Source organism: Gastrolobium bilobum, unplaced genomic scaffold, assembly GCF_033153095.1.
Source record: "Gastrolobium bilobum isolate Gb01-03AN ecotype WA unplaced genomic scaffold, APGP_CSIRO_Gbil_v1 utg11804, whole genome shotgun sequence".
Lineage (NCBI taxonomy): Eukaryota > Viridiplantae > Streptophyta > Magnoliopsida > Fabales > Fabaceae > Gastrolobium > Gastrolobium bilobum.
This window is the reverse complement of record NW_026897403.1, coordinates 114,954-133,737: the sequence shown is the minus strand read 5'-3', so window position 1 is coordinate 133,737 and position 18,784 is coordinate 114,954. Positions and strand designations below refer to the sequence as shown.

At 31.9% G+C, this 18,784-nt stretch overlaps 1 protein-coding gene across 1 annotated transcript; it reads right to left on the bottom strand.

Moving 5' to 3' along the window:
- Window positions 1-1,593: 1,593 nt before the first annotated feature.
- LOC133306680 (uncharacterized) lies at window positions 1,594-2,262 on the bottom strand. The gene has a single exon (XM_061507021.1). It carries the CDS (start codon window positions 2,157-2,159, stop codon window positions 1,839-1,841), a length of 321 nt encoding a protein of 106 aa, XP_061363005.1. The 5' UTR covers window positions 2,160-2,262; the 3' UTR covers window positions 1,594-1,838.
- Between the last annotated feature and the right edge of the window lie 16,522 nt (window positions 2,263-18,784).

The following is an 18,784-nucleotide window of genomic DNA, read 5'->3' as shown; positions in this document are numbered from 1 at the left end:
CTACCCTCACCCATAATCACATGCAAGATATTTTAGCATAATTCATGGTCCTCCTTCGTTCTTTCTCTTCCAACACTACAAACTATAATCAATTAATAATACTCAGGCATATATGAATGAGATATGTAGCTCTCATCTTATTGCAGATGAGAAAAAGTGCAACAACATTTATTTTTATTAGAATACGCGTGTGGATCTTAATATTTTTTTTTAGGCCAGGATCTTAATGTTAAAAATTTGCTACAACTTTTCTCATCAACAGTGAAAGAAGAACCGACGAACCCTGTATCAATATGGTTGTTCTAATTTGTTATTTCACAGAACTGCTCGGGTAGAGATTATATAATTTTTTTTTGGTGGATAGAGATTATATAAAATTTACATAATACAATATTCTACTTTATGAATAATAGTTTATATTAAAATGTTCTAATTTTTGTATCAATTCAATATCTATATACAAGATGCCTGCATCTGCATGTCTATAAAATAATTAAATAAAAGTTATTTTGATAAGCCAAATAGATTATTTTTTTTCGGTTTACTCGGTTAGTAGAGCATATTCTTTATTTAACACTGAAGCATATTCTTTGTATAAACGGCGCAGTATATTATATTGGATGCTAATTTTTATTTTGAGTAAACATCCTTTTTAGTCCCTGACAATATCTACGAAGTCCTTTTTAGTCCCCGGCAATAAAAAAGGACCAATTTGGTCCCTGAAAGTACAAGAAAAGGGCCACTCTACATATTTGGGAGTTGACATAAGGACTAATATGACCCTTTTTTTTGTAATTTCAGGGACCAATTTGATCCTTTTTTATTGCCAGGGACTAAAAAGAACTTCGTAGATATTGACAGGAACTAAAAAAGGTGTTTAATCTTTTATTTTTTCTAGAAAGGAATCTCACTCCGCAAGACTTTCACAAATTCGTTTTCCACCTAAAAAAAATGAAGATAAAATAATTTAACTGTTCAACTAACACGTGCATAAAGAGCTACAATGTAAAGTTGGAATTATTAAGGTCATGGAAGCATATTCGCGGGATATTCGCATTCCTCTGCGTATGTTGCACGCCGTGAGGCTCGCCAAGCCATGTTCTACCACGTTGATTTTTGTTTTGCTTTTACTTTCTTCTTTCAATTTACATGTTTTTTTGTTTTTTTTTTATTTGTAAATATTTAATTGATGGAAGATTTGATTATTATTTATTCTAGAACGGGGTAAAGTGATGGCGGAGGCAAACCGATCTTGACTTTGTCCTTTTTATTTAATTTCACACTTTTTTTGACTTATGGACACTTCTCAATTTTCAGTTTGATTTTGTGCACATTCGTTGTACCCAATTTTCTATAGTACTCTTATGATTTAGTTTTTTTTTTTTGTCTTTTGGTGTATATAAACTTGTAACGAAGATTATTGAAACTTAGAAGCCAGCATAGAATCGAACAATTTTTCTTCATAAGCATCGGTTTTGTTTATAGGAACTTCGTTACCTTTCACGTTATGCAAAACCCAATTATTTTATATCAACAAGTCGATTATGTCCAATAAAATTCATAAAATTTTGTTTGCCAGAGGAGGCAGAGAAATGAAGAACATCACAAGCTTCAATTTTATTGATTTTCATCTTCTATGAGTAAGACCTTTCCCACTCTGTAGTGTAAACTAACTCAAATATTCATAAAAAAAGAACTATTGAAAAGAAGGGTTAAAGAAGAGAATCTAAGCCTGGAAAGTAGAGAAAAAGCATGAAAAAAAAGAGAGGGGTTAGACCCTTAAATAATTTACAGAGTTGAAAACATGAAAAGGTCATTTCATTTAATTTAATTTAATTTCATTCCTCGTCTTCAGTCATCCAAACCACCCAGGAAAGAGGGTTTGGGGAGAATTTGGATACCTTAACCCCACCAAGAGATTGTGATTGTCTCTTCTGACTATAAACCACAGCAGAAGAAGAAGAAGAAGAAGAAGAAGGGGTAGCTTTGATCATGCTCCTATGTGGTTGTTGTTGCTGATGCTGAGTCTGGGGATGAACATCTTCAACATTTGGGGTTTGGAGTGGAAGAACTGTGGGCTTAACAGAAGATGTTTGTGGTTTAGGACGAGGGTAGAACAAATCTGTTGGGAAGAAGTTGTATTGTTGAAGACCAGCCATGAAATGTTGCAAAGTGTTTGATGAAAGAAAAGGTTTTTTTAAGGTAATAACTAAATGGAGGAGACCCTGAAGAGTATCTAACTTTTGTCATAGCAACTGCCTTTGATGGTAGTTGTATTTATAGATAGAAAAATAAGAGGAGAACGAGTGACACGATTCTAAACTTTCTCTCTTGGTGGCTTGGGAATCAAGGAGCGTTTCCTTCGAGAAAGGGAAGCTGTTAGTGTACTTTTTCTGTCGATATTTACAATTACACTGTAAGTTTGTCGTTTTTTTTTCTTTCCCTATTTATATACCTCAAATTTGTTTTTAAGGAAATATTTTTCTTATGTTGTAGAAAAAAAATTATTTTATATTGTAAAAATAAAATTATAAGTGAGACTCATAGGTAAGAGAAGAGAGAAAAAAGAGTAGTGAAATCCAATTTTTTTGTGTGTATAGAAAAATTGTTTATCTCATGTAAAATTAGATAAATGTAACCTTTTTTTTTATCACTTATTATTATTAGTAGAAATATATTATTATAATTTATTTTCTTTATTATTATATTATTTATCAATTTTAAATATTGTTAGATCAGAATCTCAAGTAATTTTTATTATTTTTCTCTTATCTTAAGATTATGATCTAACCGTATTAAAACAGACAGATGGAATAAGATATCCTTGTTACTGAATGAAATATTAAAATTACAAAACTTTAAACCACGATTTAAATTTCAATAACGAGTGAGACCCACCTCATCTATATATTTAGACTAAACGGTTATATTTGGACAGAGGGTAATTGAAAAAATCGTGGAAGGATTTTCTATTTTCAGATTAGGAAAGTTTCAAAATTTTCATAAAAATTAATAGGGGATATTTTAGAGTATTACAGGATAATATAACAGTTTCTCCCCTTCATTTTAAAATGCTCCTAAACAAACGAAAGTTTACTAAACAATTAAAATCTTACCTTTTTATTTTTATAATATTTAAAGTTTAAATACAAAAATTGTTAAATATTTGATATAATTAAAATATAGATACATAATAGAGTATAACAAAGGAATTACTTTTCTTATGTTACATAAAAAAAAATTTATTTCCTACACTCATATTTTTCAAATGGGTCCCACAAGATTTTTTCTCTCACCTTCAATTTTTTTTTCTCTCCTAACTATTGTTTGAGCATGAGATAATACTTCTCTTATGCAATATAAGAGAAGTATTACCCTATAACAAATCCCCCCCCCCCCCCCGGTGTGATAAAGACTCTTCAATAATTATCTTCAAATTTACTATTCACTTTGGCACCTTTTTAGAATAAAAAAAATGTTTATCTTTTTAAATGATATAATTTATATTATTTCATTCTCACAAAAAAATGAGACCCACATCTTTATTTTTTTTTGTCAACTCTCTCTTCTTTTTTATTTATCTTTTTCTCTCTCTTAAAATGACATAATTTTACACCCTTTAAAATGATACACGCTTTTTTCTTTTAGAATAGAATAAACCAAGTTTCCTTTGACTTTGACATCCACGATTTTGAGATGTATGAATTTGTGGAGTATAAATAGCCAATTGGTCAGGATTCGGGCCACAAGTCACATTGGTTGGGCCACTTTTTGTTCCAGTTTTTCTGGATTCTCTTGCAACCATAATTTTATTTGAACAGTAAAACGTATATATATATATATTTTATAATGAGTAAAACATAAAAAAAAAACATATTTTAGTGTTAAGTGTGCGTGAGTATTTTTTTTTTTAGTGTTAAAATAGAAAACACGTAAACCCTCGTAAATGACTCAAGCTTTAATATGTATTTTCATGGTGGACTCAAATGACTTAAAAAACAATAGGTTTCGACCTTAGGTGAGAACTCGACAATTATCATGTTATTTGGCTCGAGATTAGTTCTATATTTATATGGGATTTCTTTCTTCACTTGGGTTATAAAATTATCCAAAAGACTTAGAGCCTGTTTGTATTGACTTATCAAAAAAATTCTTTTTATGACTTTCTTATTTTAAAAGTACTTTTTATAAATGCTACAGCTATTTAGACTTTTTAAAAAATATTTGATTTTTTAAAAAAATATTTGACTTTTGACTTCTTTTTTTTTTGACTTTTTTTATGACTTTTATTTTTTTTAAAAGCAAACATTCAAATAGATTTTTTTAGAAAAGTATTTTTTTTTTCTTAAAAAAAGCAGCTTTTGAAGAAAAAAAAAGCTCATCCAAAAATGCTCTTAACTCAGATCAAAAAAGTAGTTAAGGTCGTTGGAAAAATATATATATTATGAAGTGAACTATCATTATTTTTGCTCAAAATGGAAAGGAAAAAAGAAAAAGTATTTGTTAATTTAGTAGCACCTTTGGTCACTAGATAGTGAGAGGTTCGGGATTACTAATAATATTCCCCCTCTCCGACCTTAAATAAGTAATATAATACTAGGGTGGAGATTAACATATTCAAAGTGTTAAGTATTGCTGTATTGGGATATTTACATTTTTAATAAATTTTTTTTATAAACATTAAAAATTCTTCTTCTCTTCTATCTTCAAAATTATCTCCCTACACTTCTCAACTCATTTATTGATAATCACAAAGTGCTCACTATAAGTTTACTCCTGAAATTGACGATTGCTTGTCCGTCATTGCTTTTGTCTTTCTCTTAATAATGCAAATGTCATTGACTTAATAAAATAAATGAGTAATGGTATTAATACTTTTTTTTTTTTTTGGAAATACATCAGAAAATAAACACAAACAAACAGAATTAAGCAAACCTGGGGTAGGCTACCCCCCTCTGATCATTTCGAACCAGTAAACTACATCCTAAAGGTGGATTATAAACGTCTGCATTTCCCCTTTAAGCGAACTATGTTTCTTCGCAAGCCAGTCAGCAACTTGATTACCTTCCCTTAGAACATGTTGAACTCTAACCACCCAAGGCCAACTAAGAAGTTCCTTAATTTTTTCGACTAAATGCAATAATGGATGCCCTTCTTCACAATTCTGAAAACAATTGTAATGCATCTGTGGAATCACCTTCAAGATAAATATTTTTATAACCTTTCTCTCAAGCCAACTGAAGACCCATATAAGCACCCCAAAGCTCAGCCCGAAGAATAGTTCCATACCCCAACCTCTTAGTAAAGCCTAACTGCCATATTCCATCACTATTTCTGATCACTCCTCCGCAAGATGTACTTCCCCTATTGCTGGCCTTTGCACCATCTATATTTAACTTGACCCAACCATGTGGAGGGGGTTCCCACTTTATCATACGCTTAGGAACCCGAAAAGAACTTAACCCACCATTATGTAAGCCTAAATTAGATTCTACAATACTCTGCACATAGCAACACACCTTTGAGATGGTAACACTAATAGATGTAGAGATCTTTTTATCTTGAAATACAATAAGGTTACGATCTTTCCAAATATGCCAAGCAGCTACACCAAACACCAAAGGCCACTCATAAGCATTCGAGCAACCTGCATTACCAGAAAGATTACATAACATCCATTGAGACAGATTAGAAAATAAAAAATTCCCCCATTGTTGGGGATGAACAAAAGCTCTCCAAATTTGTATCACTATAGGACAATCCCTTATTGCATGTATAACATCCTCACGTTGCGCCTCACACCGTGGACATATGTCAGAATCAGCCATATACTTATCAACTCTCATAGCATTTGTCATTAATCTATTCCCCATCATCAACCAAACAAAAGTTCTGATACGAGGTGGTCCACCCCATCTCCAAATTCTACTCCACTGCTGCCCTTGATTATCCACATGTGTTGTTATGAGAAATCTGTAAGCCGTCTTAACAGAAAAGCACACATCTCCTGTCTTATTCCATATAACTTTATCATCATGATCTATAGAATATGAGACCATGATATCTGCAATTCAGTGATTAACCTCTATAGGAAGTAAATGTGCAAAAACATCCCAATTCCAAACTCCTCCTGGTGTCACAAAACTAGCTACCATTAGGTCACGTTCATCTTGACTGACCGGTCTAATGGCCAAAGCTTCAAGCGGACCAAAACCAGGAACTCAACAATCAGACCAGAATTTAACTTGCTTCCCATTTCCTAATTGAATTGAAGAACAATCTAAAATGCTATCCCAAACCTTTACAATCCCCTTCCATAAGTTTGAAGATTGCTGCGGCCTTGAAATCGCAGGCATCAAGCTATCATCCATATTATATTTAGAATGAAGCACCCTTGCCCAGAGAGTTTCTTTATGCGTTAATAAGCCATGCCCAATTTTCATAAGAAAAGCTTTATTAGTTTCACGCATACTTCTTATCCCCAAACCCCCAAGCTCCTTAGGCTGACAAACACGGCACCAAGCAACAAGATGAGGTTTTTTATTTTCTGCTGAAGAACCCCAAACAAAGTTTCTTGTTATTTTTTCAATCTCCTCACAAGTGGACACCAGAATAAGGTTAGTCTGCATCGAGTACATGGGAATGGTTGTAATAACAGCTTTTGCAAGAGTTACCCTTCCTGCCAAAGACAAAGAGGATCGAGTCCAGTTAGACAATCTATTCCTCAACTTGTCAAGCACGTAGTTAAAAGTATTCCTTCCAACACGACGATGATGAATAGGAACTCCAAGATATCTGCCCAAGTCAGCTGTTACATTAAAACCCAGAGCATCACACACCTCCTTTGCTCTAACATGGTTCACATTCTTGGAAAAATAAACACGTGTTTTTTCATGACTGATTTTCTGGCCGGAAGAAGCACAAAAACAATCAAAAATCCTGGACATGATATCAGCTTGTTCAACGGAAGCCTCTGCAAATAAGAGAATATCATCAGCAAAAAACAAATGTGATATGGGAGGACAAGTCCTCTTTAGGTATATTGGCTTCCAAGCATTCTGGTCCACTGCGAACTTAATCATCTCTGCAAGTCTTTCTACACACAAGAGAAAGAGATATGGAGAAAGTGGATCCCCTTGTCGAAGCCCTCAAGATGGTATAAATTCTTTTGTTGTAGCACCATTCCATAGCACATTCATAGTACAAGTAGAAACACAACTCATTATTAGAGATATGAGTTTCTCAGGCAACTATATGTCCCTCCGTGTATCTTCAAGGAACTCCCAACTGATTCCATCATATGTCTTTTCTAGGTCAAGCTTCACAGCCATCCAACCCTTCTTTCCCTTTTTCCTTCTCATGGAATGAATAATTTCCTGTGTGTTGATAATATTATCTGCACTATGCCTCCCTTGCACAAAACTGCATTGATTAGGCATCACAATTTTTGGCATATGCTCTCTTATCCTGTTTGCTAAGATCTTAGTAATAATCTTATAAACAACATTGCAAAGACTTATTGGTCTGAATTGCACAATTGTCTCCGGATTATCTACCTTCGGAATTAAGCAAATCAACGTCTGGTTGATATCACGGATCGTTTCTGGACGACAGAAAATATCATTCACTAAGTTAACAACTGAATCTCCAATGTGATGCCATTGAGATTGGAAAAAAGTCGCATGAAGCCCATCAACTCCAGGTGCTTTAAATGGACTCATGTTATCAACAACATTCTTAACCTCCTCTCTACTTGGAGACTTATCAAGTCTGGCCAAGATATTTGTATCAATACGAGGAAAAGCTCCTCTAATTGGGAAAATTGGCTTTTGAGGAGCATCCTCAGAATAAAGCTTCATATAATAATTTACTGCTAATTCAACAATATCTGCAGCTTCCCCTACCCAATCACCATTATCATTTTTCAAAACCTCAATCTGGTTCCTTCGACGTCTGGCAGCTGTGATGGAATGGAAATATTTATTATTTCTATCTCCGAAAGCAAGCCAATTACTTCTCGATCGTTGATACTAATTAAGCTCCTCCCGAAGGTAAATGAGATCAAGCTTCTTCCATAAGCTTCTTTGCAACTGCTCCAAAGGACCATGATAATGGTAGTTCAGCTGTTCATCAATGCCTCGAATCCTAGCATGAAGACTTGTTTTCTCACGATTCTCCACTATAAAAGACTTCCTATGCCATTCCCTAGCCTCTTGCAGAAAATTCTAACAAGCTAGAGTCCAATACTGGTTCTCCTTCCAACAAAACTTCACAATACCATCAAACTCTTCACTGGTAAGCCAGGAAGCAAGGAACCTGAACGACTTCACACCATCCTTGGATCTATAAGGTTGTCCATCCCATAGAAGGATAGGCCGATCTTCAGAAGAAAAGAATGGGAGATGGCTCACCAACCTATCACGGAAAGCAACATTCCAAGCTTTATTAGTGCACAACTTGTCTAATCGTTCCCGAAGTGCACCCCTCCTCCAAGTGAAATTTGGTCCCTTACGACCAGCATCTGATAACTTACATTCCTCCAAACAAGCATTGAATTCATTGATAGCACCCCAGCATGGTTCACTTCCACCTATTTTTTCAGACCCCGTTAAGTAGGAATTGAAATCCCCCATAACAGCCCAAGGTATTGAAGGATTGGGACACAAGTGACAGAGACTGTCCCAGAGAAGTCTCCTTTCAAATGCAGCAAAAACCGGAAATGGATGAGTAAACCGGAAACTCCCCCAACGGAATAAGTAAGTATGCCTTGCTATATCATCGCTCATGATTCATGACTCATCCACACAGTCACATTACTAATAAGAAATCAATAAATGAATGAAGGAGACATGAGATCATCGAACATGCCTAATTAACTATGTTTTAAGTGATTAAATATTTTTTCTTAAATTAATTTTTCATATTTATGTGTTCATGGAGAACATTTTCAGTACTATTGTCGTACTGAGTAGTTAGTACCACTCTTATTTAAAATGAAATTATAAATACATAATCATAATATCGAAAAAAAAAATTCTCTTCAGAAAACATATCAATACAGGTGTTATACTCCTATTAGTGAGATATAGGTTTTATGCTAATATATTAAATTTTTTTCGTGTTCTTGAGCTCGAGTTCTATGGGCGACAATAAAACTCTCTGAATAACGCTTGTTATAAATTACTTGCAGTTACAACTACGTTCAGATACGCATATTCGGTACCAAAAACATAGTTAACAAGTTAGTTTCACTTGATATTTAGATTTTTTCATGCTTGTGAAGATTGAAGATTTACACATTAATTGTGACTCTAGATGATTGGGACATTGACTAACTTCTTTTCATTCCTCCTGTCATCTCTTTTACTAATTTTTCTGTTTGTTTCTAATAGCCTTAATTAGTTATACCTCACCAACCATAAATTTGAAGGCATATATGGGGCTGTTTTTTTTGGTCTGATATATAATATATTCCACTTGTATACTTCTCTTGGGGCTGGATGTGAGAGAAACCAGTAGAGATGGCAAAGCGGGCTGCCCGCCCCGCCCGTGCCGGCCATAAGCCCGCCAAAAAGTGGGCTGACCCGTCCCGCCCGACCTGTGAAAGTGGGCAAGAAAACTCAGCCCGTCCCAAGCTTGGCGGGCGACTGGTTTGGAAAACTTGGCCCACCCCGTTTGGCGGGCGGGGCGGGCTGAGCCCGTTTTGCCATCCCTAGAAACCAGTAGCTGAGGGTTTAAGGTTTGAGTTGGGCCTGATTCCTTAGACGGGTCAGAGTCCTTATGGTTTCATGGGTTTGAAATTACGGTTTCCAACCCATTTAAGCCCAGTTTCATGTTTTTGGACTGAAATTTTTATTGGTAAAGAAATACATAAGAATACTGCTTTGTTCAATTTACAATCGGAGCATTAGCTTGATAAGACGTTTCAAGTGTATAACCATTGGCTTGTGTCATTTCTCCAATAAAACCAAAATGCATAGAAGCAACACAAAGGACCCCAAAAAAGCACGGGAGAAAACTGTGTTTCGATAATTTAATGCACGTTTTTTTTTTTTTTTGAAGAAATAATTATTTCTTTAAATAAAATTATTTCAAAAAGTTATAATTTTTTTAAATAAATTAATCCAAACACGTATCTATGCTTTACGAACATTTTGAAGAAAAAAACACTCGTTCTTACTGATAATTTACAAAAATTCATATTAGCATTTGTATTTTTTTGGGTGATTTATTATCATTTGTATTTACTATTTACTAGGAGAATACGTGTAACATATGCTCAAAATAGTAAACTATAAATATACAAAAAAATTGGAATGAAATTTATTGAAAATTTTCTTATTAGTGTTTCCATTGGGGTCAGATTATATATTGCTTATCAATTTAATCCTCCTATTTCTATTACTATTTTTACACCATTGGATGATATCTAAATTAATGATTTTCAAACATATTGAATCCCACTAATTTCTCTCTCTTACCTCTGTCCCCCCTCTTGAAGTAGTGGGATCTAGTGTGCTTAGAAACTATTGATTTAGATATTATCTAACGATATAACAATAATAATAAATGTAGGAAGATGAAAATGGTAAGCAATATAACATGTCTTATATATAGGGGTGTTCATCCACCAATCCAAACCGATTTAAACTGCGGTGACCGAACCAAAAAACCGAATAAACCGAAAACCAAAAAATCAAAAATCGAAAAAACTGCAAATTTTAATTGGATTGGATCGAATTTCTGATTGATTGATGAAAACCGATTCAATCCAAACTGATACAATATATTAATCCCCCTATACCTACTTGGGCATTTTCCCAATTATAGCCAAAAAAATTTTAAACTCAAGACCTATTAACCCATCAACTAAATCCAAGAAAAAATCTAGTCACATCTCATTAACAAAATTTCATCTGTGTAGAGCTTCATATCTCATTGCAAAAAAAAAAACTATATTATCATTTACTGATGCTTTTGTATTTCAAAAATAAATAAATTTACAAAGCCAATATATACCAAAGATGTTATTTGCACAATAAGTATGAAACAAATTTTAGGATTTTCAAAAAATCGAAAACTGATCCAATCCAAACCTAAAAAAATTGGATTGGATTGGATCAGATTTGAAAAAAAAATTCAAACCAAATGGATGATTACATGATCAAACCGAAGGGATTGGATCAGATGATTTTTACTTCCAAAATCGATCCAATCCAGACCGCGAACACCCCTACTTATATTTATATTTATATATATATATATGGATTCGCTTTTTCTACAATCAATGTAGATAACTTATCTACATTAAACCTAAAACAGTGTCGTTTTGAGGCGGAAATCAATGTATTTTTGTAATTATAATTTATTTCAGGGTTATAATAGTCTTTTTTCATTATAATTTTTTAATTTTTCAACCGTTTTGGGTTGAACGTAGATAACTTATCTACATTCACTATAGAAACTTTAAAGCCTATATATATATATATATATATATATATATATATATATATATATATATATATATATATATATATATATATATATAGGAAAAACATTTCTCAAGCAGCTTGAGATAAGTTTATCTCCAGCTATCCCAAAACTACGTCGTCTTATTTATTTATTTCCTTATATTAATTGATTCACATTTGAATGATTATAATTTTCTTTTTCTCTCTTTTCCTTTATCACCATTGATCCATCTTTGTACGATTATGACTTAATAGCTGAAGATAAAATTATCTCAAGCAGTTTGAGAAACGATAAGTCCATATATATATATATATATATATATATATATAAAAGATTAATTTACACTTAAGTAAGTGTTATATTCAATTTTAGCCGTTGTAAATAGATTGTATATAAAAGTTATTATTAGTTATGTGTGTAATTATATGCAAGTGAGATCAATAATCAAGATTTTTTTTTGAAGATATTTCAATCGGTTCATCACTTCGCGATTAATCTAATTTGAGACGAGCCTCGAGATTAAGATTTTAAACCCATCCGAAAAATAATACTGAAAATGATCGAACATTAATTGAACTAGAGACTTGTTAGTCTCGCTACTGAAAGCATTTTTACTTTTAGAAATTCCGAATTGATATAACTAAAAATATGATCATTTAATTTTAAAAAGTATTTACTCTCAAAGCTCATGATTTATTTATCGTCTAAATCATAAAAATGAATGATTGTACCGCCTATAAAATATATTGGAGAATTTTTGAGAGCAGAGATACGTTTGGACAAGGAAGCAATAAATCTGCTCTACGTCGCCCTAAGTAACAGCCCTTCTTTCAACGTCACCCAAACAAATCATCTTTGTCCTATATAGGATTTGCTTGATCCTAGCATAAATAATGATATTAGAACAATAATAACGACTCTATTACTTATACATAGTTATGAAATTTATATATTTTCATGTTAGTTTATGCAATCAAATCTTTCAAAAATTTAAGCGGTTAGTAAAGGAACATTAATAATTTTTATATTATATTATTCTTAACAAAGTATAATTTTTTTTCAATCTTAATGCACTTTTAACAAATTATATGTATTGACATATTATTATTATATTTAAGTAATTGTTGTGGTAAACAATTTTTACTTTATATTTTTGGTGAAATGTGAACTTGGCCCAATGTAACCATGGTAGGGCTTACTAGGGCCCAATATAGCTTTGATGGACCAAAGGGACTTTGTCAAACACAGCAAAATCTTCAAGGCTTTGTGGACTTGGGATTTAACTGATTCCCAGCTAGCACCTTTCAAGTCCAGAATCGAGAAGTCAATAACTGGAAGCTTATGGCCGGTTTGAATTCTGATTTTTTTATTTTCAGATTAAAAAAATAAAAATAAAAACTTCTTTGTTAAAGTTTGTTCGTAAAAATAGTTTGTGAATGCTTGGATTATAACTAGCGTCTTTGTTTCTCGGTGTAATGGTTCAACGTTCATTATCTTGTTTTAATAAAAAAAATGAAGGTGAGGTTATTTTTGTAAAATATTCCTACATTTCCACTAATATTTTACAATCAACCAAACATAACATCAGTAAAATTATACTATTATCTGTACTGGGACTAAACCTGGTCAAGCTAAAAAGAGAAGAGGCAGATCCAAACCATGCTATAGTATTATACCAGATGTGTTCAACCTGTCTGGCCTAGGGAATTTAGTTACCTTTGTTAAATGTCTAAGATCCAAGTGCAATAAATATACCCAGTATTACAATACTTTCCAATTAGGACCAAATTTAGGCTGTTACCAAACAATATTATGCAGCAAATTCAGGTACTGCGGATATTATATAGACCAGCCCAAAAAATCAATCACTTTAGCACCAATTTACCACAAACAAATTTAGTTTGCTCCTAATAGACAAAACACAGTGTGTTGAAGACAGAACTACTCAAACACTTAACAAATAGCACATACAAAGTCAATCAAATATAGATATCCATTGGTCGATATATAACAGAAGAACCAAAGCTATTTGTGAAAACAAATGTATTATTTGATCCCTGTACAAAATTTAATGTCAACAAGATAAAATAAAAAAGCAGAAAAAATACTTTGCTTCAATTTCTGCTCTAGATGGTGGATGCCCCCTAACAGATGATACATGTTATAACTGATTAAATAGATTTCAAAAACCAGATAACAAAAAAATGGAAGAAAAACAACGGAAAATTAGAGCTATGGACAAGTTTGCATAGTTATTAATTCCTAAGGACCAAATAATCGGTGTGGTTTTTTTTAGTTCAATTTTTGAAATTAAACATACTGTGTGCTTATGTGGTCCTAATAGATAAATAACTTTATTAGCTAGTGCATCACTCTTGTATCCCCAGGAACCAAAGCTATTCCTCCAAAATGCCTATCAATTTCTCATGGACGCTTCATAGCGCATTTAACTTACAACAGCTCGGAGATAAATTTGCATTTTCCTATGGTAGTAAGAAATTTATAGGCCATTAGCTTAAAATCCTATCAGAGAACCTACAACAGTCTTTATCAATTCTTAGTAAATAGTATTTACTGTAACAAATAATTGGATAACAGTACCAAGATCACTTACCGATAACAAATAATTCTTAAGATGAAGAGGAAAAGAACAGTAGGAAACACAATTTTATTATTCTAATATGTTTTTCCTTTACAATCAATCATCTATATATTGATACAATTATTGGACCACTACTTCTAATGCTACACATGAAAGTCTACGGCCCAACTTGGAGCACTTGTTAGCCTTTTGTATCTACCTTTTACCGTATCACCTTGCAGTATAAGGCCTTTGATCCTTAACCTTTATCTTCATTTATACAATTGTTTATTCAATGCCTTCTTGTTTTGTCCCTAACAGTAACATATCTCCTCCTCACTATAACAGAGACCTACCAAGAATCACAACCTCCTCATCTCTTTTTTCCTCGCCGAATACCGTTGCTTCTCTTTCCAAGTCCAGAACAAGTACAGGGTCAACACTTGAATTCCAATCTACATTGTCAATGTAAATGTCAGCATCAGGCAAGGATATGTTGCACAGGACAAGATTTGCACAGGACAATGTAAATGTCAAAATCAGGCAAGGATAAAAAGTGTCTCATAGTCTAAAGCAATTAAAAAACATGTTTGCACAAAAAGATTTTATATTTGATTAGGATTATGGTTTATCCAGGATTTTATTACTTTTGGGTTACAAATACTCTTCAGGTGCTATATGTTACTCAGACTTTTGCATCATTGATTATTGATATTTGGTTTCCTTCAAAAGAGTATATGAAACTTAAGTTGGAGGAACACCCTAGATTTATCAGTCAGGGGAATACCCTGCCAAGAGGAATACTATTGGCTATAGAAATACGTCATAGGCTCTGGTCAATAAGAAAAAGGGATACGATCCTTAAAAACAAAAAATAAATATAGAATGAAAGCATTAAATATGAGAAATCATAACCAAATAAGAAGAGAAATATTATTTTTTAACTCTAGAAGATCTGCAATTAGATTTTGCCATAACATTCTAAATTCAATCAAACCAGCCAATATTGTAAGTTGGCAATAGTACCCGCAATTATGATGCTAACCGATTTGACTTTAGCGTAAGAGTAATACATTCTGACACTGAGATGTTCCTACCTTTCATCTACCCACACGTTGCTGCTCAGTGGCGGAGTCAGGGTTTAATTTTAGCTTGAGCCAAAAAATTTGATATATTAAATTATCAAAATAATTTCGTGATTATACAAATCTATTATGAAAAAAATTTACTTAAATTTTTTAAAGTGATAGAATTGATGTTACTTTAACAAATAATAAATATTTATTTAAAATTTAAAATATAATATGAAATTAAATTAGTAAAGAAAGTGCAAATTATATGTATATATACATATATGAAATTTGCATGTGATTTTTATGAACATTTTCATGTGATCTTTATGAACATTATTTCATGTGATATTAATGAAAATTTATTTCATGTGATCTTTGTGAATAATTTTTTTTATCTTTTATATTTTAATTTAGTTTGGGCCTATAAACTTTAGTTTGCAACTTGGTAGGCCTTAAAAGTCAAATTAGGTTTTTTAATTTTTTAGTTTTTTATATTAGGCCAGGCTAGATCTATAAATCAAGTCTTTAATAGGCTAATAGGTCAGTATAAACTCTAAATATTTTACATAGACTTAGGCTTAGGCTATCAAAGTCAAAGTCTGGCCCATTTATACTCCTAGTGGTGACCTATGAAGAACATCAACGTAGAGGGACATCAAACTTTACAATTAAAAAGAAACATGGAACAATCAGCAACAAATGTCTAAAATCATTTAAATGCATTGGATCCAGATAAATCATTTAATCAGTGTTTAGATATTTTAAAATTTTTAAAAATACAAAAAAAAACAAAGAAGTTGTTAATGAATATGTACAAGAAATTTTCATACTCCATATATATACATATATCTTCATTGATTTTTCTCTTTAACAATTTCCATTGATTAACGGCCAAAATTATCATTCCTGTTGTGAAATCAAATACAAATAACACCAATAAATAATTCAATTCCATTACCAATAGCAACTGTAACTCTACATTAAAATAATTTTTTTTTTAAAAAAGTAATTGTAAAACAGCACTCCATTTTTCAAAAGAAATAAAATCAATAAATACAACCCCACAAAAAAAAGTTATAAAAAAAAGGGAGAATGAATTTCACTTATGTTAAAAACACCCAATAAATAATTATGTTCAGCAAAAACAAAGATTTCTCTGAGCGGACAATATAATTACCAACGCATATTCTAAGAATATGTATTCTTAAAATCTTGAGAAATGAACAAAACATCGTACCACAGAATGGTTGGGTTCCGGGTGGTGAGTGCGAATAAGAAAAAAAAAAGTTAGAAGGAAACCCTAATTGAAAAAAGATGAAAGAAGAAGAAGAAGAAATTAAGAAGAAAGCAATTTGTTATATGATCATACAAGTAAAGCAGCTCCAAATCTTCGTCTGTTACCCTTGTTACAATTTTAGCTAGGGCCAACTACAATTTTAGTTAGGGTCGAATTATAATTACTTATATAATTATATATAACAAATAAAATTTATTGAAATGTAGCCAGGGTCCTACCTAAATATAACGTGGCTATGCCACTGCTCCTACTATTCAACCTAATAAGTCTTTTTTGTTTAAAATAAACCTAATAAGTTTTAAGGCCCGTATGGATGGGCTTTTTTCAATTAAAAGTTACTTTTTTTTTCCAGAAAAAATACTCTTATTGTAAAGTGCATTTGGATACCTACTTTTAAAAAAATAGAAGTCATAAAAAAAGTCAAAACCTGCTTTTTCCAGAAGTTAAAAATTTTAGCTTCTCAAAAAAGCAAAAGTCAAAAACTAATATTTTTTCAAAAAATAAATATTTTTTAAAAAATCTAAATAATTTTAACTTTTATAAAAAGCACTTTTAAAATAAGCAAAACATAAAAGTAACTTTTTTTAAAAGGTAATCCAAACATACTCTTAATCCTTCCTTGTGAGTACCACTCTAATTACCATATGTATTTGCAACTGTGCTACTTTTGTGTCTTATCCTTAGCTCCTTCTCTTCCTCTTTTGTGTAGCTTCTTTGCCATTGTGGTAATTTTCTCTCTCCTTTACTGCTTTTTTCTCTCTCCTCTTTGTCACTGTCCTCTCCTTCTTTACACAGGGATGTGAATAACTTCAAGGGCATCAGAATCACATACTCAAATGTAAAAACTTAAACCAGGAAGAAAAATCAGTTTAAACAATGATCGCAAAAATTGAGAATAGCAAATGTATGCAGAAGTTAGAAGTTGCCCAGAGTGCATAATAATAATAGAAAAAGTAAAATAAGGAAAGAAAAATATTAAAGTGAGACGAAGAAGAAGAAGAAAAATAAAAAAAGAATTGGAAGGGTTCATCGAATGACAACCATTTATGATTGAAGAGTCCACATTAGAAATATCTTTTTATTTACAGTTTTGCCATTAATGAATTTATGAATTCTCCGTTTTTTTCCCCTTTAAGAATAAGAAGTTGAAAACTAAACCAAATTTTTTTATTGTTTAGGAAATAAATTTATGTAGGTTATATACATAAAAGTATGTAGGATTCATATTTTTTTTTTTGCTCCTCACATAAGTCGACATGAGTTCCACACATTTTTATGTATGTGTAGGAGATAAATTTATTTCCTACAATATGAGAAACACTAAATCCCAAACAAAAATACCCAAAAGTGTTCTCTAAATTATGTTTTAAAGACTAAAAATTAGAAACTGTCTTTACATTTTTTTCACAAAACATTAAGTTTCAAATAGGTTTTTTTGTTTTTAAATTTAAATAACTATTTTGTAAAATTGAAATCAAACTGACCCAATATCTCAGTTGTTTTTATTTTGTGTTTTGATTTTTAACTTTTAAAATAAAAAATCTATAGAAAACATATAATTCATTAAAGGTTCATTTTTTTCTACATTCAATGTAAATAAGTTATTTACATTAAGCACAAAATGACGTCGTTTTATAACAACAATGAAGGTATTTTTATAATTATAATTTATTTCAGATTATACTAGTCTTCTCATTACACTTTTTTAATCTTTCAACCTAAAACAATATGGTTTTGGGAGTGAATGTAGATAACTTATCTATATTCATTGTAGAAATATTAAAGCTTTTCATTAATTACTCAAAAAAATAGAACACAATCAAACAAAGGCTTTAATGTTTCTACAGTGAATGTGATAAGTTATCCACATTCACTCTCAAAACGACGTCGTTTTGGGTTAAAAAAATTATAATGGAAAAAACTATTATAAACCTAAAATAAGTTATAATTACAAAAATACCTTGATTTTCGTCCCAAAACGACGTCGTTTTGAGCTCAACGTATTATCTACATTTGTTCTGCCTGAGTGGCAGAGATGTCTAACCAAAGGTTATTTGGTTGATGTAGGATCTGGTGCTCTCTCTAGATACATATGAATTAGGTATCTTGGGGGTAGCAAATCACGACACATAATATGATGACCTTAGTCAAGAAGGGGGTGGTGTGTGTGCTGTGTGATTGCATGAAATAGGTTAAAGGAGATCAGTCATACCTGTGGTCTTTAACTCCTATTTATAGAGTTTACCTTTAGGTTTGTGTCATCTGGGCCTTCTATGGATATAGGCCTTACTCAGGTTTATAACAGTTGCCCCCCAGCCAGGTAGACTGAATGCTCAGGGTGCCGGGATGTCTGAGTTATGT

Bases quoted from the DNA above. Each gene is read 5' to 3' on its own strand.
- LOC133306680 (XM_061507021.1), bottom strand. From the start codon at position 2,159: ATGGCTGGTCTTCAACAATACAACTTCTTCCCAACAGATTTGTTCTAC.